Source organism: Sander lucioperca, chromosome 4, assembly GCF_008315115.2.
Source record: "Sander lucioperca isolate FBNREF2018 chromosome 4, SLUC_FBN_1.2, whole genome shotgun sequence".
NCBI lineage: Eukaryota > Metazoa > Chordata > Actinopteri > Perciformes > Percidae > Sander > Sander lucioperca.
The window spans coordinates 12,693,809-12,719,173 of record NC_050176.1 but is presented as its reverse complement, the minus strand read 5'-3'; the positions used below and the strand labels follow the sequence as shown (position 1 = coordinate 12,719,173).

The following is a 25,365-nucleotide window of genomic DNA, read 5'->3' as shown; positions in this document are numbered from 1 at the left end:
CATTTCACATCAGTTTGTTTATAGCAGAGACTCTGGCTCATAGGTTATATCTGATCACGTGACAGGAGTGATTACGCCATCTTCACGTCAGCGTGAGAGGATCGAAAGGATTCGTTCGATGCGACGTAGTTTTGGAGGCGTTGGCTTGGTCGCTGTTGTCAGTCTGCTTTGGAGAACCTGAGACGAAGAAGAAGAAGACGACCTTAATAATCTTTTGGAGTAACCGGAGTCAAATACTCTGAAACTGTTTTTTTTATTTATTTATAACGTCAAGTAATTTGAACCTATCGAAATGATCAAAAACGGCCACCACGCCAACGACCAGCAGGATGACGCTGGTTGTAAGCCGGGTGGTTCAGTGTGCAGCCCGGAGAAAAGGAAGCGCGTCGTCCGGTTGTGGTGTGACGGCTGGTGAGTCTCTGTGTCCGCCACTGACTTACTGTTGCTGCTGTTTATTAAACTCTTTTTCACAGTTTGTTGTCCTTTACGCGATCATTATGCAACACATAAGGACCAATTGTGGGGAGGCATGCTAATGCTAGCTAGATACTTAACTTAGCAGTTAGTAACGTAGCAACAGGAGCGTCAGATGTAGCTAACGTAACGTTACTTTCTCTCAAAAATAGTTATAATTGTAATATTTCATTCCGAAAAAAATATTTTAATTTTTTTAACTAATTGCATGACGTTAATGTTTGGCTGCTAACGTCACTTCTCAGTTTTTATGGCACAGTGGCGTGGGGTAACGTTAGCTAAAGACCTCTCAATGCACACAGCCTCACAGTAAGGCTGTGAAGGTTATAAATTATATCTTGAAATGTGTTTGTGTGTGTATGAAATATACCCAGACCTAACTGAAACTGTGTTTATTTAAAGGTTAGATAGGACATAAATGAATGAAAACCTGTGAAGCGTCATGTTGCGTTATGACGTAACGCTTCACAGGTTATAACGTTATATGACTATATATTATACTGTAACGCACTTTTCTCTTAGTATGGGGCTGCTCTGGATCGTCTTCAGTCAATCCAGATTGTTCCTGCAAGGCTACTAGGTCAACTAGACGATCTCACATTACCCCGGTACTTAGCACCCTGGTGCATATAGCATTCAGTTTAAAACTCGTACTCTTACGTATAGAGCATTGCACTGCCAGGCTCCTGCATATGTGGCTGAGCTACTTAACCCATATTTGTCAGCTCGACCACTTAGGTCTAATATGCTAAATTTATTTATATGTTTAGCTGTTTTCGTGGATTCTTATAAAAATCAGATAAAGACATACATATTTAAACAGGCGTTTGGTTGATCGGTATACACCTGGTCTGCACTTTAAATTTTATCGTGTAATACTGATTGTGTATCAAGTACTCACTCTTTATGTTGTTCTTGTGTTTGCCCCTGTAAAGCACTTTGTGACTCATGTCTTGTCTATGAAAAGCACTTTACAAATACACTTACTTACTTATATGCATATTATGAGATTTTAGTTGTAAACACAGCCACATTTCCTGCAGCTGAGCTGGAAAAAATGTTTGGCTGCTTTTACATGCATCTCTTGTGAAACTGGTTGCAAATAGCCTAACGTCTGCTGTCTGCAGACCTAACCTTCTCCGCTCTCTATGTGAAATCCTGTTGTTAATACCTCTAAGATTGTTTAAGGTAAGGTTTTGGCAGTGTTTATGGTTTGATGCCTGATGGGTACTTAAACCTTAGATGATTACTCAAGGGCATTTATTTTCTGTCTGTTTGTCACTCTGACACAAACATCGGAGAGTTGGTTGTGACACTCAGAGCCAACTCATGAGTCAGACAGCCATATCTTGTTGTTGTTAATGTTATTTTAACCTCTGCTGTCAAAGACCATGATCCTCACATCACATGATTAGCTGCAGCTCAGGAGACAACGGGCTCCGAATGTGCAATGCATAAATTCTCTCCTGGACTCACACGCTGCACAATGAAGTGGCCGGGTTGCTGATAGCTAGTTTGACATTGCCCGTCTCATGTGGTGGTTATAAATAACCAGCATAGTGAACATGTCATTCAGTGTGATGCAAAAGTGGCATGTTGTTGTGGTGAGCAGGGGTTCCCTCTTTTTTGGGGGTTCGAGGGGGTGTACTGAGACATAGTATATACTTAACGACAGATTAAATATAAGACAAGTGAGAGAAAGAGGAGCAGATGGGGGGAAGGGTCAAGATTATGAAATATTATGAGACTATTAATTTTGCAGTAGTTTAGTGTGTCAAAAACCCAAATAAATACCCAGCTGTTAGTTGATTCAGGGAAACCGTGGTTGTTCATGACCCAGTTTCAAGGCATCTGCAATATATTTATTTATAAAAAAGAATACTTGAAGATGTTAACTGAGCCAGAGGATAGATCGTGTGATGCATTACATCAATCTAATACCTACTGCTTTCACTGATAAGACTGCTGGTTGTGCGTCCAAAAGACATTGTCTATTGATTGTTTGATTGCTCTATTAACACATTTACAAACATGCAATATGTGTAAATTTTTTAGACATTTCAAAAGACCTTTTGTTAGCATTTTCTGATTGAGATGATTTACTTTTTTGATAGCTGTAAAACATAATCACACAGTACACGTGGAAAGTTAGGCATCACCTTACTGTATTCACTTTGTCTCTCTTGAAGCACTAAAACTATGAAGTTGTTTTTCAAGAATGCTAAATTGTTCAAGAGCAAACCTGATCTGCATATACATCACTCTGAAGAAAATATATTTATAATTGTATAGTACAGGTTGAGAATTTTCTTGTGGTGGTGGGTGGCGCAGGATCATGTGACGGCGCGTAATGGCTGGGTTCAGTAATAATGGGTTCAGTTATAAACTTGTCAAACGAAGGTGAAAAGAATGACTACGTAACATCAGATCATTTAGAATGAAATTACTATTTACATATTAAACAAATTAGACTAAAAGATGATGAAAATATTGCGACACCATGCTGCATCTGACACAATTTCAGTGTAGTTATTAGGGCTTCACGATATGAGGAAAATATGCGATATGCCCCAACGTTGTTGAATATCGCGATAATGATATTTTGTTATAAATAGATTTTAAAATGTAGCCTACTCAGTTCTGCAGTTCTGCTGCTTTCAGTATTTTGCTAAAATACAACAAATTGCACGTTTAATTTTAAACAAATGACAAAAAAGTGTAGCCATGATGTGCTTTGTAAATTAAATCAGAAACATTTTTTTTTTTGCCAAATGTTAAAGGTTCAGCAGATAAAATACCTGTAATAATGTACTATGGTCCATACAGAAAGTTACTATAGTTATTATTAATCTCAGCACTGTTCCCTCCTTACTCCTGTTAAATCATATAAGACTAGGGCTATCTAAAGTTCATTCTTGTTCATTTTGGAGCTACGCGGTCTCACAACGCGTACCTCCTATGGCGCCATTTTGATGCTAACAAGCACTCACCCCCCCGTTAGCATCCCATTGACTGCCATTCATTTTGACGTCACTTTGACAGCGAATAACTTTACATCTGAAGTGTTTAAAGACTTTATTGTCCATTGTTTATTTCTAAAGAAACACGACAATGTATAAAAGGCTCCATTACCTTGTATCTCATGTTATGGCTCCGTAGCAGACGTTTTTGTAAAAATAGGCTAACGATTGTGTCATAACCACGCGACTTACTGTCACATAGTAGAGGAATTACCGTATAGTACAGGAGAAGCTCGCAGACAGTTTCGACTTACATTAGCTGTTTAAGTTTAATTACTAATGTTAACTAGCATTTTAGTTAGCAATAATTAGCTTGTGCCTATGTTATCTCCTTACATATACCTACGCTCTCCGTCTCTGCAATATTCTGAATGATTGAGATTTCTCTTGGCACAGCTACCAGAAGACTTACAACTTTCAGACACGTTGCTCACATCACATTTATGTCGTCTCTCTCAGTTGGAGGCTGCTCAGTAACGCTCAGCACTCACCGGAAAAGTGCTTCTAATATCCTTCACTGGTCTCCGTCCAGAGCAACGGGATCTGTTGGTCCATTCTTATAAACAGTCTATGGGAAAGACTGGTGTCTAACTGATCCTGACCAGGCAAGGTGAGGGAGTCTGAGGGATTATTGTTAAGGGAATTCAGACTCACAGCTTGTGGTAATGTCATTATAGAGGAGAGGTCTGCCCCACTGGAAGTGCAGTCACAGATAAGGTCTTTTAAGAAAGCGGTTCCAATCTGTTGGAAATAACCTACAGATACAGAAGTGTTAACAAAAAGCTCTAAATGTTAGAGAAATGGAAGTGTAAATAAAAAGGGACTGGTTTGAATCCCTGGATCAACTGGGAAAATGAGGACAAGGAAAGTGCCTGGGTACTTATTTCCCTTCCCTCAAAAACGTATCGATATTTACAAGTTATAGTTCCTCTAAGAGTTGTCAGAATAAGGGTCAATATAACTTACAGGCCGAACTAACTTCAGTCAGGTAAGTTATCTAAGATATCTTAAATTAGCACAAATGTGTAACACTGGAATTTCCCATTTTTTTGGGATCAATAAAAATCTATCTATCTATCTATCTATCTATGAACCCGCCCTTGCTAATACATTGTTTATTATTCATTACACTTGTTTTGTATACCCTGGGCTCATAACCACAAGCTGCTTTTGTGAAGCTGCTCAGTCTGTGGTTGAACTAGACGGCCTTGAGATTTGAATATTTTGAAACTTTAGGAATGTGAAGCTGCAGGGTGCTGAACAAAAGCAAGCAACATCCTAGTGTTCAAGGAGTATTATTCTTTTGTTTTTCTTTTGGTTAAAATTAGCTAAGACTGCTGAACTTGCATATCTTCCTCATTTAAAAGGCAAGCCAGTACAAAACATGAACTGTAGAAGTTGCTTAATGGCAGATAACAAAACATTGACACATTGTACACACAGTGTTTCTGACCTTTCTCCCAGTAACCTTGTTCTTTTTCACTCACCATGTTTAAAAGGTCTGTCTTTTGGGCTATAACCTGTTTGATGGCCACACACACACATACACACACACACACACACACACTGCTCTAATCTGCAAGGTCACCATAAAGAGATAAGCTAATGTTAAACAACAAAGCAAGAAGTGTTGGCAAGTCAAAGGTATCCTGTAAAGGTGGCTTTGAAAGACAATGCTGCTGTGAAAAAAACTATAGCTGTGGGGTGCTAATTGTTGAGGCCACACCCCGTATTGTTGTGTGTGTTTATCTGTTTATTCAATATCTGTTTTGTCCTTTTTTGTTCAAGCACTTACAATATTTATTGTTTTCAATGCTGATGATGACGTTGTCTTCTCTTCTCTCTGTCTCCACAGTTATGACATGGTTCACTACGGTCACTCCAACCAGCTGCGGCAGGCCAAAGCCATGGGAGATTACCTCATAGTTGGAGTGCACACAGATGGTAAGACACATACATGCATTCCGATATCGATGTATCTGTTAAACCAGTTTTTAGACTGATTGAATACTCAGTTGTGACTGACTAGTCTGGTACTCTACAATCAAGTCCAGTTATTGTTTATTTCTAATCAAATCAAATCCACACAGTTTTGTGGTATAAGGCCACAAATACAGTTTTCCTTTGTTAGTGCAGACTGAGCTAACCTGGGTTAGTATCACAACATTCATTTCCAGTATTACTTGTAAGCTTCTCAGACAGTTTGAGATTTGTGGTTACTTTTAAGAGGCTGAACAGCAGTCAGATGTAAATGTTTACATTTCTAAGGTGAACTTTACAGTATAATACAGACATGGATGCCAGCTACAAATGTTTATATGGCTGCAGTCTTCAGGATCTGTTTACTTTGCTTGAAGTAAACTGATTTTACATCAAGATTTGACACTTAATACTTCATTCATTTGTCCAATTAAACGTACAATATGTAATTTTCTACCGCTAGGGGTCTCTCAATCAAAACCATGGATGTAAACACGGACTTTTGATGACGTTGTGAAGTTGCGTCGTCAATCGATCATGGGAGTTGTTGTCTTCATTGTTAACCACCATTGCCGACGAAAATGTATCTGTTCACAGACAAGTTCATGTATTAAAGTTCTATTCATGTATACGTTTAGTAACGCTTATTCATGTCACTTATTCTAATTAAATAGCTGCAGTTTTTCCCACATAAATACTTAGATTCTATTTGTGGTGGTAGCTGACCGGTTAGCGAGCAAGCAAGCTAACATTAGCCAGCAGCTAGAACCACAATATTACACTATAGGGGGGAAAGGGGTTTGTTGTAATGTAACTCCTCGCCGCTGGGAGATTTACATCGCGTTATAACCTTATAACGTTACCGTACGTTTTCAGTGTTGGGCAAGTTACTTCCAAAATGTAATACATTATAGATTACTAGTTACTGTCATTTGAGAGTAATTAGTTATATTACAATATTACTGTCTCTGAATTGTAATGCGTTACACTACTTTTGCATTATTTTTTAGTTACTTTCACCAAAATAACAGGGGAAGTTTGATTTGGCAGCTAGCTTGTGAATTTCACCACCGGATCAATAAAGTCTCGTCTTTATCCACTTTAATACATCATAGATTATTCATATTTTGTATAATTAATATAAATATGCAAAGTAACTAAAGCTATACAAAATAGATAAGTAAAACGTATAATAGGCAAGTAGGAGAAAATGAAAATACTCAATTAAAAGTACGGCATTGTTGTGAAATGTTTGTTTATAGCACTTCAATAAGAAATTCATGTTGTTTAGTTTAAAACACTCTAAAGGAAATGTTCAATTATAGTGTGATTAAAACTCACTATTTACATTATTTACAGTACTTGATTTACAGCTGATTTGTGAAAAGGTAGCCTACACAACCTTATTTAACAGTAATTTAGTTTTACTGCGAACCGTCACAGGAAGTGCTTTTATTTTGAAGTAGGCTACACGGAAGTTGTCTGTTGTGTAGCCTACTCTTGCTAGCTTACTGAGATGCAACATGTCCGTCAGGCTGAAGTTGTTCTCTTTCTTGTTTGTAAAACTGCAACATATTGAACAGTAAATGGTCACAGTAAAAGACAAGCGTTTTTGGTCGTCATTCGAAGCCATTCCACTACAGGCATAGTTACTCTCCACGGCTGATAAAATGCAATGATATTTACGTGTAGCAAGCCTCAGCATTAATTCCCGACATGTTTATATCTGTCAGCCGCTGAAGTACCGTCACCTGTTGGGACATACATGCTGTCCGTACCGCCTCTGGCTCTGACCACGGGAACAGAAACAGGACAGCTCACTTCAACGCAGCGTAATAACTCCTGTAAATAATATCCATCTCGCAAATGTATCTGTCTCTGCAGTCATCTCAACCATCGAATACAGCGACAGGAAAATAATACGGCTTTTTTTTTTTTCCTGTGAAGAAATGTGTCGCGGTGTTGGTGAATTCTTAAAAAAAACAATGCACCACTAAATGTTGCGTTAAAATGCATTGTAACTCACGTTACTGAGATTGTAACGAGTATACTATTACCGAAATTTAATTAGTAATGCGTTATATTACTGCGTTACAGCAAAAAGGAATACATTACTGTAATTGCGTTACTTCTGTAACGCGTTACTCCCAACACTGTACGTTTTAGCCACCAAGTATTAGCATGAGCCACTTGTCAACGTAACACATTGTAGTAAGCTGAAACGATATTGAAATATCATATCAATAAATTATGTCTCTGCTGTATTACTGTGTTGCAAACTGGCATGTAATTAATGAAACGATGCTGTGGCAGAAAAAAAAAACGTCTGTATTACTGTTACTGAGTATAATTCTGTGACATTGTATGATTTACAATTACTCTTGAATGCATCATTTGGTGTTTCCTGTGTTTTGACGGAAGTTAAAGCAGCTAGAGGTGTGAAAGATCATTGTCTATGAGAAGTTTGGTTCAATTGAGTTACTCTTCCAGAGAGAGGATCTGCATTTAATGGTCTATATTGAGGAGTATGGCAGCAAAGTAAAAGGATGCCCTATGCCTGCTCATTTTTTCACGTGTTCCATTTCTCATTTGTCTCTTAATGTACGGTTGCTTTTGGTGGCTATAGTAAATGCACGTAAAAAGTTGCAGTCCTTATCGGTTCAATCATCCTGCTATTGATTTATCCAAGTTGGGAGCAACCAGCAAATGTGTTGCAGTAGCTGTTTCTATGGTGAACATTTTATCAGAGCTCTGATGCTAATTTATCAGTATGATGATGCACATTATTAAGTTATTACCGTTATTTGCATACTTCACAAACAATCACTGAACCAGAAGATTTTGTTGGTCTGGAAGCTGATTTATCAACATTGATTACATCTTCTTTTTTACTCGGACAACTTTTGTTATGGAATATTGTTATAAAGACACAATAAAAGACAAATACCACCACATTCTGATCTGTCACCATGACTATTGTAACAGTAGCATGAGCAGATGATCCCTGTGCTGGCAGTCCTCCATGCTGTACGTTATATTATAAAACTGGACAGATATTTGCTAAAAGTCAGGCACAAGGTTATCACAAGCATTAGATGTTTATCCACACAACGTGACACATGGTCGAAGTTGGCTGAGTTGAATCCATAAATGTTGCACTCTGAGTACAGTCTTGCACTTATCTTTAGGTTAAGCTCCCAGATTATCCCAGCAGGCAGAAATCCCATTCACAGCACATGTCTTCAGTGGTTTCGAATGTTATGGTGTCGAGTTGAATTCTGATGAACTAACTCACCTGCAGACGACATTAGAAGTGTTCTGTGTGGAGTTCTGAAGACTTCTCCAGCGCAAATAGTCTTGTCTTGAGTCCAGCAATCTTCTGTCAGTAGTCCACTAAGTTGCTGTTTGGGTCTTGTTAGTGTTGTGGGTCGCAGAAGGCAGTTCAAAGTAGATTACAGTAACCCAGTTATCCTCCCAGTGATTTAGTCATAGGAAACCTCCTTAAAAGTGGCAACAATAACAGCTAAGCAGAAAGAAGAGCATCTGCTTCTTGTAGTAAAGCAGGAATTTAGAGTCAATACAGATGGAAGTGATGTGCCAATAATTAACAAAAGATTACCTCCCATCCTTTCCCAAAGCTGAGATTTCCAAGCACAAAGGTCCTCCGGTCTTCACTCAGGAAGAACGCTACAAGATGGTACGGGCCATCAAGTGGGTGGATGAGATGGTTGAAGGAGCACCTTACGTCACCACCCTGGAGACTCTGGACAAGTACAACTGTGACTTTTGTGTGCACGGAGGTGAGTCAGTTGAGGGCTGCTCTTTGAATTTCTTCAACACTCCTTAACACACAGAGATTTATGTTATAATTTTATTTGAAGAGACCTACTCAGTGATGCACATGATGTGAACAAGCCTCCAGATTCGATGATGAACTAATGTATGTGTTTATGTTTTACCAGATGACATCACGCTGACGGTAGATGGTAAGGACACATATGAAGAGGTGAAGCGTGAAGGCCGTTACCGGGAATGTAAACGCACACAGGGTGTCTCCACCACTGACCTGGTGGGACGAATGCTTCTCATGACCAAAGCCCATCACAGCAACATGGTGAGTTAAGCTGCATTAACGCAGTATGTTTTATAGTCAATGTTTAGTGTGGGATTTCACCCATTGAAATGGTGGCTGTGTGAGTAGGCTACACTGTCGCCCCTTAACGCACAACTATAAATCCCCCTTTAGTGTCTTGGAAAAACAAAAAAGTCCAGGGTGCTCAGGAAGTTCAATCAAATGCTTGACGGTGCTCTTTGGGGTCGGGAATTCAATTGAATGTAGAGAAAAAGAAAACATCCAAGGCACTCTTCTTCAAAATTACTTAAAAAAAACCTTTATTTTACTGGCTATTTCATGATAGAAAATTTAAAAGACATTGGGAGAAGCAACCCACGCGTAGCGGCAATGACAGCCTTCTTCAGTGTTCTTTAGTGTCTGTTTGTGGGTGTACTCATTATTTAGTGTATGAGCAATGGTTTGTTTGTTTGTTTGTATTTCTGCAGGATAACCCTGATTATCAGCAGCATACAGACAACTTTGGAAAAGTGAGTAGCATGGGTTTTATTATAGTAAAACCTTGTTGTGTAAATCTGTGAGCAGTAGAACATCTTTCCCAAAGTGAGACACCACTTAGCGTTAATTACATTTTCCCAGTGAAACACTTGTCTTTTATTGTGTTCCAGGGCCCTAAAGGCCACAGTCCATGGACAGGAGTGTCACAATTTCTTCAGACTTCCCAGAAGATCATTCAGTTTGCTTCAGGAAAGGAACCTCAGCCCGGAGACACCATCATCTATGTGGCCGGGGCATTCGACCTCTTCCGTATCCTTATTGTACAGAAATAACCACAATTGAGTTTCGAACACTGTTAGTAATCATTTCTGTAGTGTATGTTGTTGTTGTTGTTGTTGTTGTTGTTATTGTTGCCTTGACCACAAATTTCTTGCAGACATTGGCCATGTTGACTTCTTAGAGATGGTCTATAAGCAGGCGGAGAGGCCCTACGTCATCGTTGGTCTGCACTTTGACCAGGTACACCTTATGCAGACATGCACTCGCGCACACATCTCAGCAAAGCATTCACAAGACGGTAAGAAACACTAAAGGAATCCTAACTGGGAGAAACTGACTGCAATGAGGGCATTGCTCGGCCTTTTGTTATTGTTTTGATTGCGAGGCCCCTAGCGACAGAAAATTACATATTGTACATCCCAAGTCATGTCCTTTTGGTTCAAGTAAGTTGGCTAAAAAATAATAAATTATCTCTTCATTCTCTTCAGGAAGTGAATCGGTACAAGGGGAAGAACTATCCAATCATGAACATCCACGAGAGGACACTGAGTGTCCTGGCCTGTCGGGTGAGTTTACACACACACACACACACACACACACACACACACACACACACACACACACACACACACACACACACACACACACACACACACACACACACACACACACACACACACACGTTTGTTTCACTATCTTTGTGGGGACCCGTCATTGACATAATGCATTCCCTAGCCCAGTGGTTCCCAACCTTTTTTCCTTGGCGCCCCCCCTACTTGTGTCTGAGAAAAGCTGAGCCCCCCCTCTGAAACCGAAGTTGAGGTAACTTTCCCTTACTTTCTTTTTTGAAACCGAGGAGTTATCAGCACTTTTACGTTTCTCCGCCATGTTTCGTTCATAAAATAGTGATGCCGTGGCGGCAGGAAAAACGAGGATGATAGCAGCTAGCAGCTGACCTGATGACAGCAAGGGTCCCAGGTTAAGAGGTCCCGGAGGTTTGGCCTACTAAGTAGCCTGCCTACAAGTTTAAGCAAGAACAAAAATATATAATTTTTATACAGACTTTTGTATACATTATATATTTATCATAATTTGTTTAACATGTGCAAATATTTTTTTTTACCTCAACCTCAAACCAGATAAAGACTTGCGCCCCCCCTGTGATCTTTGCCGCCCCCCTTAGGGGTCCCCGGACCCCAGGTTGGGAACCACTGCCCTAGCCCCTTAACCTAACCTTAACCATCACAACTAAATACCTAACCTTAACCCTTACCCTCACCCTAACCATAACCTAATTCTAACCCTAATCATAAAACCAAGTCTTAACCCTCAAACAGCCCTTTAACCTTGTGGGGTCCAGCATTTTGGGCCCCACAAGGCTGTGCAGACCCCACAAGTATACTGTATTCCCCGGTTTTTGGACCCCACGAATATAGTAAAACAAGCGCGCGCGCACACACACACACACACACACACACACACACACACACACACACACACACACACACACGTTTACTTAGGTCACTTTTGGGGACATAACATTATAAACATTCATTTTCTGGAGAATTACCCTAACCACTACTTGCCTTATCTTAAAGGACAGTTCCGGCGCAAAATGAACCTAGGGGTTAATAACATATGTATACCGAGTCGACCGTTCTCTGGGATCTGTTTTCATGCTAATCGAATGTGTCTCGAATGAATCACGCTGTGTTTGAGCTATGTTACTGGTTACTGGTTGCATGGCGTTCGTCGTTCGACTGGTCATGACTGTTATCCAAGATGGCGGCCGCATGTAAACATTAACGCTACTGTCTTTATAATCTATCTTTGTAACAAACTCTCTGTACACTTACAAAGTTCTCAATGCTTCGGTTTGCATCTAGGGACCCTCATTATGCTACCGTTTAAGTGCGGTGCTATTTTGAGCCTTGTTAGTGGTGTAGAAATAGTGATTTACCCTGTGCCCCGAAAGCTAGCGTTAGCAGCTAAACACCGGTTTGCTGTAGCTAGTTTCAAGCTAGAGACACATTCGATTAGCATGAAAACATGTCCCAGATAACGGTTGACTCGGTACACATGTTATTAACCCCTAGGTTCATTTTGCGCCGAAATTGTCCTTTAACCTAACCCTAGTCTGGTTTACCAGATGTACGTTGCTGGGATAAAGCCTGATATCCACACACGCTCTAAATGTTCAGCACAGTGGGATGTATTTCTAGTCTGAATACTTACAGTGCTGCAGGGTGATCTTGGCTCTGTTCCCTCCATTCCTGCTGGTCAGCTATCTAGTCTAGAACAATGAGTCTCTGTGGCCCAGCTGCACTGTGTGTGTTTGTGTTGAAGTTATAAACCAACTTATGAGAACATTACACAAACAAACATGTTACACAATCCTAAAACCCCTAAATTGCTGTGCTCCATCATCAATGCCTGATGATGACGGTACTCAATTTGCCAGAATTGAAGCAGTGAACTGTAAAAGCAACCTCACCCTTGAGCTGTGTTGTATCCAAAAGATGCGTGTCAATTCAACTTTGACATTTAAACAAAAATGCACTGAACGCACAACTGATGTGAGGCATTGGCATGAAAGGTTTAATCGTTACAAAAATTCACTTATGACTATGAACCTCTCTTTTGCTATCGTCTTGACTGTCTCTCTATAGTATGTGTCGGAGGTGGTGATTGGTGCTCCCTATGCGGTGGGCAAAGACCTGCTGGATCATTTTAAGGTGAGTTGCCTTTGAAGGACTTTTCGTCAGATTATGTGTTTTTTTTATATTATTTATTTAGATCATTTTTTAACCACCTTCATTTTGAAAAGTCAAGAGAGTCTTGGCCAAGATAGCAGTTTAATTATTTTACACAAACTATAACTAATTATTAAAACATTTGCAATGTTTCCCATTTCAGTCTTTAAACTGTTTTTAACTTTTTGTTCATTTAAGGTAGCAAGTGTCTGTAATTTTAGAATTTCCCACATGAGAGCTCTTTTTTGTGAAGGCTGTACTTTGACATTGATGGTGTATGTAAATATGAGAAAAGATATGATTGAAGCTTCTAAGAGATACCCTTATTAATCAAGAAAAAGTGCGGCATATTTTCTTGAATATAAGTCAATGATGTGTAAATTACACTACAGTTAAATTATTAGTTAATTTAGGGCACAATTCTAAGCAAAGTCCAACCTATGCAGCTAACTGGTGGAGGCATTAGTGCATCTTCAAAAATATAATACTGTACCAGCAATGGCTAGCTACAAATGGGAAGTACATTACTTTAGTTTGAAAACTAGTTTCAGCTCACAAAGTTTTGACAGAATTACATTAAATACAGATTAAAGATTACTTAAAGCCTTTGACTTTGTAGGCCAGAACAGATCACTGTATGGTTGCTGCATTTGTTAGATTCCCCCCCAAGATAATTTCTCTACATTGTAAATTACAAAAAACAACCAATACTGAACCGTAGGGCACCCCCTAGTGCAGTGTTTCTCAAATGGGGGTACGTGTACCCCTAGGGGTACTTTGGAGGACTGCAGGGGGTACGTGAGATATTTAACAAAATGTTTAATAGTTACAAGGCTGTTGTCCAGAACATTGTTCCTCTTTATGTAGACTTTTTTTCCTACCAAAAATTTGTGTCGCCTTCTTTGACCCTAATCTTGCCTTCCTTCCTTCTACTGTCCTTCTAGTCGTTACAAGTTTCTCGCTTTTTTCGAAGTTATGTCACTGTTTTTGAAGTTTTTGATACTATTTTGACCTGTTCTTGCCTTCCTTCCTTCCTTCTGTCTTTCTACCATCTTTTTCCAAGGTTTTGAATTTTTTACAGTTTTTGTCTCATTTTCTCATCAGCATTTAAATGTTTATCAGTTCCAAGGCTGTTGTTTAGTAAATCTATCGCTGACATCGCTGTATTGTTCCTCTTAATATAGACTTTTTTTTCTACCAAAAATGATTCACGCTGGTTAGGGGGTACTTGGCTTAAAGAAACAATTCAAAAGGGGTACATTATTGAAAAAAGTTTGAGAACCACTGGGCTAGTGGACCGTTGAAATATCAGAAGAAAAAAAAAACATCCATTTGAGCAGAATTTGAATCTGTCATACCCTGTAGGAAGTTAACAAATCATGATCACAGCCTTTTTCTTTACATGTTGTGATCCACACGTTTGAAAAGCTTAACAGCTAAAAAAAGTTAATAACAGGTTTACGCAAAACTGAGACTTAGAGTAGACACAAGTTTACATGCAAAGCAATAAGGAACTGGTTACTGTGAGAAAGCCAGAACAGAGTGGACCATCTGCCAGCATGGGGCTATTCAGTGGGGTCACTGTTATTCTCAGTGAACATAATGCAGATGAAATACTGGAAGAATGTCATTTATATCTTTACACGTGATGGGTGGTTTAACCAGATGTGTTTGTATAACTGTGCAGGTGGACCTGGTGTGTCATGGCAAGACAGAGGTGTTTCCAGACAAGGATATGTCAGACCCCTACGCTGTGAGTACAGGGTCCTCTTGTCTCTGATCAGAGTGCAGTAACCCCTGGGTGCCTGGGTAGCTCAATTGGTAGAGCGCGTGCCCATGTGCAGAAGCTCAGTCCTCGACGCAGTGGCCTGTGGGTTCGGTTCTGACTTGCAGCCCTTTGCTGCATGTATCATCATGTATCATTTGCTGCTTGCATCAGTAACTGATGCAAGTGTTCTTGAAGATAAGCATACAAAATGGACCACCAATATTCCTTATGGCCTCTGCTCTGGACGCTCAACTCTGCCACTCTGTTCACTCTGTGATGCCGTCAGCTGGTCCATTATCTTCTTATACTGGGAAACCTTGTTATTCATATATCACTTATCTAGTGTGTATCTCTGTAGCCTTCACAAACACACAAAGCAATGAGCAGAGGAGAATAATGCAGACATTCAGATGCTCTTAATTAGTGCATTCAAACTTGATAGAAAGCTAGATGTCATCAAAAACTGGAAAAACTAGTCACTGATGCAACTTACGTTGTTGCTCGAGACCTAATCAGAAGAGTCTACATTATTGGTTCAAATCTGACAAAATGATAGGATTGATGTGCGTTATTGCTCCATTCAGGTATTACAAAACTATCCCGATTGGCCTCTGGGGGGCACTCTAATGTTACATGTTTGTGTGTTGAACATTATATCTCAACAGTTCAGAAGGGTGTGTGTTAATATTCCATTCTGACTTTTTAATATTGCTCTAATTAGGGTGGACCTCCTCATTCACAGGGCATAACAGGGGAACTTTGGCCTTGCGTCTGTTGGTTTGATATAACCATTTGTGTTCTGCCCTCAGGAGCCAAAGAAGAGGGGGCTATTCCGGACCATCGATAGTGGGAACAATCTCACCACTGATGACATTGTCCAGAGAATCATTGAAAACAGGTCAGCGACTCCTCATTCTTAACTGGCACTTCCTCATCATCTTCATCTACATTTAATTTCTCGCTATATAGATCATTTTGAGTCTTTACCATTTGTATGTTTTTATATCAAGTTTACTCACGTCACCTTGTGTGTTCCCAGGCTGCAGTTTGAAGCCAGGAACCAGAAGAAGGAGGCCAAGGAGATGGCAGTGATCGAGGCGATGAAGAGGAAAGAGCAGCAGGTGCAGAGTGAAGGTGCAGACCAGGAAGCTCACTAGTGAAACCTCAGGCCTGGTTCTGTGTCTTATTTACTCATCCTGGTACACTCAGCTTTAAAAGGATGGACTTGACTGACCCAGATGGACGGTCCATGTTGTCCTAAACTGGACAGTCCACTGGATGCGGAATCCTGCTTTAAATATTTGGTGATGCAGTATATCTTGCATGCCGCTGGGTTAGCTTCACTTAGCCTCACTTAGCCTTCATCTATACAGACAGCTCCAGTCTAATGCAATTAGAATAGATTTGCCTGGACAAGAACACAAAGACTACCAACTCATACTACAATTTAACCTGCTAAATCCCTCTCAACCTCTCTTCCTCCACAGAGAACTTTTTAATGTCGTCTTCTGTCATGTATTGTTTGGTTTTTTTTGTCCATGAAATCACACACTACATGCTCCTGTATAGGTGTAGAAATGGTATGTCAAGTTTTTAATAAGCCATAACTTCAAATGTTAATGACATTGTCAGTTATGTTTTTAGTTTAAACCATATTAGTATTTAATGATAATTTTTTAGAAGTGTCTTCAGTTGAACGTTGAATGTGCTCTGTTTTTTAATACACTGAGAAAACATTGATGTATTTTAATTTCTAGAAGTCACTATGGTTTTGTCCATCGTGAAAATTATTATTACTGCGTTTAATGATCTGTAGTCTTTTAATTTTAACTGTGGATTTTAACTACCTGATTTTGCCGTGGGTGTGTGAGTGTGAGTAGGTTTGTGTGTGTGTCTTAGGCTATCTTCAGGGACACATTTCAGACTAAAGACCAGTTCATTTGGGACGGCTTGTCCAATCAGGGACTAAAGCCATGTCCCAAATCAGGAAAGAGCTCTTTATGGGTCAGTGGTTAAGGTTAGTTTCAGGTTAGTCTCCACAGCGCTGTGTCAGCACTGGAATATGGTCTGGCTAAACTGCTTATCTATTCTAGGATAGGGGGTAAAAATGCTCTGGCTTGTTTTGTTTTTTTCTTTAAACCAATCACAACCGTCTTGGGCAGCGCTAAATCTTGGATGTAGCGACGGTGCCTTTGCAAAAAAATATAGCGGAGGTAGCGAAAGGGGAGGGACATCATCATAGGCCGGATATCAGGCTTTATCCCAGCAATGTACATCTGGTAAACCAGACTAGGGTTAGGTTAAGATAAGGCAAGTAGTGGTTAGGGTTTCCAGAACATGAATGTATGTCTATAATGTACCCAAAAGTGACCTAAGTAAACGTGTGTGTGTGTGTGTGTTTGTGTGTTTGTGTGTGCTCACGCGCAAAAGAGTGAGGTTTGTGAGTAAGCGTTTGTGCCTCATTCCTATAGACTATAATAAAAATAGGCTATAACTAATGTGAGGGCTGTGAATTGTATCAGAAAGTCCAAACTGTGTTGCTAAAGTTGTCCTTCTCTCCCCAGTCTACTTTCAAGAAATGTGTTTTCCAATGTCCTCTGTTCTTCTTTAAAAGAATCCAAGAACTTAAACATTTGGGACCCAGTCCTTTAAACTGCTTCTGCAAACATTTTTAGATTGTTCAAGGTTATAATCTGTTGCTTTTCTTGTTGTTGTGCTAGGGGGCATTTTACTCTGAGCTGAATTGTTAATGGAGCAAGACAGTGTGTGTTTTTAAAGTGTGTCTGTGGGGTGAAAGGTGGGATGGTGTCAGGCTGAGAAATAAATACATTTCTAAATATTTGATGGTAGGAATTTTCACAACCTTTCCATCACTATATTGCAATGTGTAAATTTACCTGTTAATAAATAAATTAGTAATGTGGCAAAGTTCCATCTGATGTCTGTTTTACAGCAGTAGCGTGATGTGTGCAGCCTGATGAAATCTTTGTTGGATCAGCAAATAGTCACAGCTCACTGAGTCTGTGAAATGAGGCCACAGTCGCTCAGAAACTGCTAAATCCAACCAGTCCCGTCCCATTCACACTGCTCTCAGATTTGAACAAAAACTGCAAACCGTCACCTCATTACAAACACAAAGAGCCTTTAATCCTCCAGCCTAAACGCCCGGAGGAGCTTCTGCAGGAAGGATTGTATCACTCAGCTGAGGGGCATAACAGACATCAAGCTCTCATTCCCCACATTCATTTGGTCTAAGATGTTTTTTTATGAATAGAATAGTGAAGAAACATTTATTTTACACAGGGGCCTCTCAATGAAAATTGAGCGGAAGTAGGTAGGAGGGCAGAGCCAGGCTATCTCAAGGGCCCAGAGGAGACCCATTTGCCAACCACTGAAATAGGTGGAAATAGATAAAAGTGTTTTGTTTTTGTCTTTTCTTGAGCCAACAACTGTGGGTTTGGACATTAAGCCGTCATAATGAAATTAAAATATTTTGGTGAGGATTACCTAAATGCAGTGGCTCCAAAACTGGAAGGAATCCAATATTAAGGTAAAGGCTCAATAGAGGGTGGGGGGGGGTATAATGTAATATTTTAATAGAGTAAATGTACTCAGTTACTTTGGACCACTGTCCTTCCAACATGGAATTATTTTATTTTTCTCAGCATGCACAGGTGAGATTGCGCATTCAGTAGTTTTGTCCCCCGGCACGTCACTTCCCAGGGAAGTCCAAAACTATTCCATGTGCAGCAGGCTGCAGTGGGAGGAGGCACTTTTTTAGGATATCTGGGGTCTTTGCCAAGGCGGTAGGGCAGATTTTGAACCGCAGTGGCGCACAGTGACATAACAGTTTGGTGTTTTCAAGACTGAAGACAGTCGCAAAAACGTTACCACCCAATGAAATCTGCCACTGACAAGGAAGCAAAAACACTTGGAGCGATGCGTGAAATCTGATTTGCCCGGACGGTTTGAGCCACAACTCCTGCGAGTTTGAAGGATGTTTCGGAGATGGCCTGAACTTTTTTTTGTCTTCTTTTCTCTAGAGTTAACGGTAACCATATAGTTTACGGAGTAGCAGGAGAGCTCGGAGCATGCAGCGCGTAGAAACCAACTCGGGTTGATTCCCAATCTGGACTCCCTGTTTTTGTCTTTCCTCTCAGGCCCGGGTCGGGCGAGGAGATGAGTGCTCAGGATGGGACTGTGCCTCGGTACCGAAGTTACAGAGGAGGAGAAGAAGGCGAGGATACACAGTGCCAAGATAGACAGAGACCTGTACGAGTACGCCAAGCGGGAGATGAATGTGGTTAAAATACTCCTACTAGGTGAGACTGATGACCGAACATCCTGATAAGAACTCACCTTACTCACCTGATATATAGAGAGCTGTGCCAGTGTACCAAACAATATAATTAAGTGCTAAAAAAAACTGCAAATGTACCTGAATCCCTAACTGGATGTTTTTTCATTAGATGACATGACAAAACAACGCATTTTTCTTTGTAAAGACACGAAAGTCCCCAGGCTGGAATAGTTTAACATCAATGTTGGTTGCTACACTCACAAAGAGCCTAATTTAAAGCATTGCAGATTCAATGATAAAACATGACCATAGAAGAATAGATAGATAGATAGATAGATATAATACAGTTTGTTATGATTTACCTCTACTACTCTACATTTCAGACTGAGTTTAACCACGTTTGACTACCTCCTCCAGGTGCAGCAGAGAGCGGTAAAAGCACTTTGGTCAAACAGATGAAGATCATCCACAGTAATGGATTCACCAAGCAAGAGCTCACCAGCTTCAAGGTTGGAAACACACACACACACACACACACACACACAGGTTTGTGGCACTATCTTTGTGGGGACCCGTCATTGACATATTGCATTCCCTAACCCCTTACCCTAATCTTAACCATCACAACTAAATGCCTAACCTTAACCCTTACCCTCATCCTAACCATAACTTAATTCTAACCCTAATCCTAAAACCAAGTCTTAACCCTCAAACAGCCCTTTAAACTTGTGGGGTCCAGCATTTTGGCCCCACAAAGCTGTCAGGACCCCACAAGTAGCTATACTGGACTCCTGGTTTTTGGACCCCACGAATATAGTTAAACAAGCCCACACACACACACACATACACACACACTTACTTGAAGAGATTGGTTCACCCTGTCTAATGTTTTTATCAGATAACAGCCTATTAGCCTACAGAGGGCTTGGCGTAAAGTTTCCAGTAAAGGAGAGTTGGATAACAATCACATTTGTCTTGTATCGTCTAAAGGGAAGTAGTACAAAACAGATAAATAACTTAAACTGATCAATATGTCATTTTGTTTTCGGTTATCACAGTTTAGTTCCAAGTAAGTACCTGACTCTAACACGAGAAGTCAGGAGGTCAGTTTATGCTGCAGCCACGGCGATTCATTATAAGGAGTGAAAATAAAGTTAAAGATGGGGAGGCAGTGATGGAGATGAGATGGAAAACAAGGCAATACTTAGTTCCATTGGGGGACTGAGATTTCTCATGATACAGAGGGTCAGATCCAAGTTGGTATGCAGTGGTTTGGCTCGCATCTACTCTTCCTTCTGTGTATGTGTGTGAGAGCAACTGGAAGCCAAATTCCTCCGTTGTACTAGGGGTTGGGATGTGGTGGGGAGAATGGAAACGGTTCAACACACACACACACACACACACACACACACACACACACACACACACAAACACCAGCTTCACCCCATCAGCTTGTTTTTATTGAAGGCTTATCTTCTTCCACATCCCCCTCCTTTAACCTCTTACCACATTTTGCTCTCCTATTTTCCCCTCCCTTTCCCCTCTACTATTCTGTATCTTTTACTTTTTTTTCTCTCCCTGCCTCCTCCTTTCTGTCATGTATACATGATGAGTACGTGATGACAGAAAAAGCCTTTCTCTCTGTCTACATTGTGCTTCAGATATCTGCTCTGTAATAACACCCCTGGCACTGTCTGGAATAGACTGACAGGGCAAATTCATAGATGATCATGGTGCAGTTTGAACCAACCTAAACACAATTCACACTCCTGTTAATTAGTGAAACAGAGTATAAAACTGAAATCAAGCTCCAAAGTGAAGCTACAAGAGTTCATCTGATGACTGAATGACTTTACCATTTTGTGTGTGTGTGTGTGTGTGTGTGTGTGTGTGTGTGTGTGTCTCACTGTCAAAACTTTGGCAGTTGGTCATTGGTCAGGATAATGCACTCACACACATGCTCATATGAAGGTCCCAGTTGTTTGTACAGGCAGCTGGGATGTTTGAATGCATTCCTAGATATTAAAGACGCCTCCAGCTCCCTCTTCTCTGCACTCCTCTCTCCTTCTGCTGCCTCTCATGTCTCATAACAGTCACCTTGTCTGCAGTTCACACTTGTCAACACAAGCATCATGCTTTCTTTTATAGGACTGTGCCGGAGAAAGAAAGAGAACCCCTGAGCATGTCCTTTTATGCTTCTATCAGTCTGAGGGGGGCTGGATATTAAACCTCAACACTTTTTTTTGGTACAGAATGAAATGTGTTGTTGGCATTAAATGTCTGGTCTAATTCATAATCACGTTAGCTATTTTATTTAGGCAAAGTTCTTGTACAACTCCTTGTCTTCAGAAAACATTTAACATTTGAAAATTTTGGCTTATTTTGTTGAGTTAAATAGAAGGGTTCCATAGAAAAACATGTTATTGCAAAATTGTTTTGGTATCGGTACCAAAACTCAGGTACTATGTTGCCACTACTGTAGTATCAAACAAGAAACTCAGAGTCTACAGCCATGCAAGTGGCTCTGTGAGGCTGTACTAAAGGAGCTAAATGCTAACGTTAATGTGCAAACATGCTTACAATAACAATGCTAAGATGCTGATGTTTAGCAAGTATAATGTTTACTATGTTCTCCATCTTAGTTCAGCTAGTTAGCATGCTAACATTTGCTAATTAGCACTAACCACAAAGTATGTGATATGTCATTTTGCAGGTATGCAATGCAATGTTAAAGGTGCTGTAGGTAGGATTGCGAAGATCCAGGACTTAGCCAAAAAATTTGAACATCGACAACTTCTCAGTCCCTCCCCCTTTCTGCTAAAGCCCAAAATGGTCTCCTAAGCCCCTCCCCCCACAAGGGAGAATGAATGCTGAATGTTTTTGTTTTTTTTAATTACCTGCTTCATGTAGTTCTACTCAAACATAGGGTCAGTTTCAGCAAATATGACAGAAAGTTAGTTTTATAAGTCTTACCTACTGCACCTTTAACAGAATAATTGTGTATCTGCCGTGTGATTTAGATCCGCTCCATAATTGTATGGGTTCTTCCTGGCCCCATGCTTAACCCTAAGGCCAAGTTTCATTAAAATGGGCCAGTAGTTTTCCCCGTAATCCTGCTGACATACAAAAACAACAACAAACAAACCAATAAACAAACCAACAAACAAACGGACAAACCAATCTGAAAACATAGAAAACTACTATATAATCAGTACACAAATATATTTTACATGTGCAAGCATGCACACACATATCAAAGTGTGTTTAATGACAGTAGTCAAATCTCTTTTGTTGCCCATGCTGTCAGTTGGGTTTTCCTTTGTTCTCAGGTGACGCCCTTATTTTGGAAAAATGACACTAACCCACAAACCTGCCCTGCCCTTCCCTGACCATCCCAACCTCCCACAACAAACACAGAAACACCCTGCCCTGCACACACACACTCACATATATATGAGCTCATTGTTCGTTATCAGGCCTGTGTGCATGTTGTTCCACACGTGCGTCTGAGTGTTCACCAGTGCAGTGGTAAACATCTGGACTGAACTGAACAGGTTATCCCTGTTCCATGATATCCATTCTCTCATATTTCCCCTGAAGGCACAGCAAGAAAACCCTATCTCTTCCTTTCTCTGTCTGGCCTTTTTGTGGCCCTGCCAGCCAGGTTTGTATTGCATTAGGACCATGACAGGGCACCCTGTTAGAGAGAAAAAAGGGGAGGAAAGGTAGGAAGGGGGCTCCTCTTTGTCTCATCCCTCATTTATTTGCAGCCTGAGGCCATGGTGTTGTTTTTACTGTGGATAGGCTGAGATTTTCCCTTCATTCTCTTTCAATCACACAACTCTGTGTCAACAAAAGTGAGGCTTTGTGTGTGTGTGTGTGTGTGTGTGTGTGTGTGTGTGTGTGTGTGTGTGTGTGTGTGTGTGTGTGTGTGTGTGTGTGTGTGTGTGTGTGTGTGTGTGTGTGTGTATATATATTGGTGTGGCAATGGATAACATTTCTGTACTGAAGTTGTATTTTTCAGCCTGGAATCTTGTTGTTGATTCAGGTGTTTGTATGAAGGACAAGGTTCTTGAAAAATGCGATAAATCCGGGAGTTTTCTCACCTGGAACGGCTTTGAGGTTGTTGTTTGTGAAATCAATAAAGCTTCAAACCTACAAACACACACACATTCTTAGCACATTGTTAGCAGAACAGTCTGTGATTAATGATTAAACATCAGGCCGCCACCAGTTCAGCTGCATTCTTTGTTTTTGTGCGTGTGTATTTGTAGCAATTGCTCTATCACAAGACAACTGCTATTGCGTACGGGGAGTCGATCCAAACACCAAGCTGGACAAGAACAATAGTTCAGTGTATCTTAATGGATTTGGAGATTACACCGTTGTTCGTTTATTCATATATTTGTATTTCTTTGTCGTGCCAAAAACTTGGCCCATCCCGTGGGTTGATTACAACACACCACTATTTTACATACATCTTTCGGTCTTGTATATACAAAGCATGTTGAAAAGGAAAAAAGAAAAGAAGTGCAAACATAAAAACAAAACCAGCATACAACCATATGAGCTGTTCACATAAACTTGTAACGTCTTCACTGACACTTTAAATGCTTCAAACTGTGGTGGTGGTGGTGGTAGGAGTATTAATAACCAGCAGGAAACAAAAGTTAGAAAGGTGTGAGAGATTTCTGTCTGTTGGGACTTCCTTGTAACCCGATGAACACACACATGCGCACACATACACACCCCGGTGGAAACATAGGGTCGGTGTCTTTTTACCCTATACTTTTCTAGAGAGGTGACGTATAGCTCATGGTGGATTCAGATTACTATACAACAACACACCTGTGGTTGTGGTCGGGGGGGCGGGGGGTGTGTGTGTGTGTGTGTGTGTGTGTGTGTGTGTGTGTGTGTGTGTGTGTGTCTCTTTGGGGGGGGGGGGCACAGTGTTTGTCCATTAGGGGTAATGTAGCCGGCAGAAAGTGTGTTTAGTTGCAACAGCCAGTACAAACTGATTAGTCTGTTTCCTGCACATACTGTTTGTCACAGATGACTAGTTCCCACTAAAGGACTTAGAGAAACCGCTACAAAGACTTCACACACAAAGTATCTGATGTAGAAGATACCCCCCCCCCCCCCCCCCCCTTCTCTCTTTGTGCCTCCCACCTTTACTGTCAACACAAAACTAAGCCTTGAGTCAGAGAGGGAGGAAATTGGAAACAATTGATATGGAGGACAAAGGTGGAGGGAGGGAAGGTTAGAAGAATGAACCAACTGAAGGGAGAGACGAGGTTACAACTGGACACGAGAGGGGCAGTAATTAAATTCCATAAATCTTGCTTAAATCCTGGGGGTGGACAGATTATCAACAACACCTGTATATAGTAGAAAACTATTTCATATGTCCAATAAATGCTGCCTTTGTGGTGCTTGCAAAGCTCCAATTTTGCTGAGTTTGTAAAAAGAAAATGTTGATTCAACTCAAGGGTAAATCTTGGGGTTGTGTGGGCCTACTATATGTTCTTTAACACTTAAGGGCCTATTTTAACGATCTGAAACGCAAGTATCAAACGCCAAACGCAAGTAGCTTTGTAGGCGGATCTCGGGCGCTGTTGCTATTATACCGGCGGGATAAATGACTCTTGCGCCCGACGCAAATCTAAAATGGGTTGTCTGAAGTAGCTACATTACTCATAGGTGTGGTTTGGGCGTAAAGGGCAATAAACCAATCAGAGCGTTATCTCACATTCCCTTTAAAAGCAGGCGCGCTTGTTCCATGGCGGATTGCTATTATATTGGCGGATTTGCTGGGCACACGCTCTTAATACATCCATGAAATGTCACAAAAACATACTTTCCGATGTTTTGGGCTCACTCTCACTGAATCACGAGGTTATGAACTCATGGTGATATTTTTGCAATGTAGTCTAACATTAGACCGAGATTACCTCACTACAGACGATGCAGCTCTTCTGTCTTCCTCTCCCGTGCTGTTGATGGGGCATTTGGGTTAAGTGGCGTCAGCACATGCAGTTCAACATCACATCTCCTTAAGTCCTCTAATATTTCCTCATTTATTTCATCAACACATCCATGATTCATGGAAATGTGTAAAACAAGGTCATATTTTTCCTTGTATTTATGTATGGTTTGCAAAAATGGGAACTGCTGGGTTCGTGAGATGAGAGAAGCAAAGTGTATGCGCGGTGTGCATACTC

The 25,365-nt window shown here is 40.6% G+C and overlaps 2 protein-coding genes across 2 annotated transcripts in view; both read left to right on the top strand.

Annotated features, from left to right (window-relative positions):
- Positions 1-103: 103 nt before the first annotated feature.
- On the top strand, positions 104-17,775 carry pcyt2 (phosphate cytidylyltransferase 2, ethanolamine). The gene is made up of 12 exons (XM_031288929.2): positions 104-411; positions 5,350-5,438; positions 9,113-9,274; positions 9,437-9,588; positions 10,035-10,076; positions 10,215-10,353; positions 10,481-10,563; positions 10,812-10,889; positions 12,993-13,058; positions 14,764-14,829; positions 15,654-15,742; positions 15,884-17,775. Exons 1-12 carry the CDS (start codon positions 293-295, stop codon positions 15,999-16,001), a joined length of 1,203 nt encoding a protein of 400 aa, XP_031144789.1. The 5' UTR covers positions 104-292; the 3' UTR covers positions 16,002-17,775.
- An 807-nt stretch (positions 17,776-18,582) lies between these two features.
- Positions 18,583-25,365, top strand: part of gnav1 (guanine nucleotide binding protein (G protein) alpha v1) — a 28,750-nt gene continuing 21,967 nt past the window's right edge. Inside the window, exons 1-2 of the mRNA XM_031288930.2 lie at positions 18,583-19,166; positions 19,562-19,653. Coding sequence (XP_031144790.1) covers positions 19,037-19,166; positions 19,562-19,653 — 222 coding nt within the window. The 5' untranslated portion in view covers positions 18,583-19,036. The remainder of the gene's footprint in view (positions 19,167-19,561; positions 19,654-25,365) is intronic.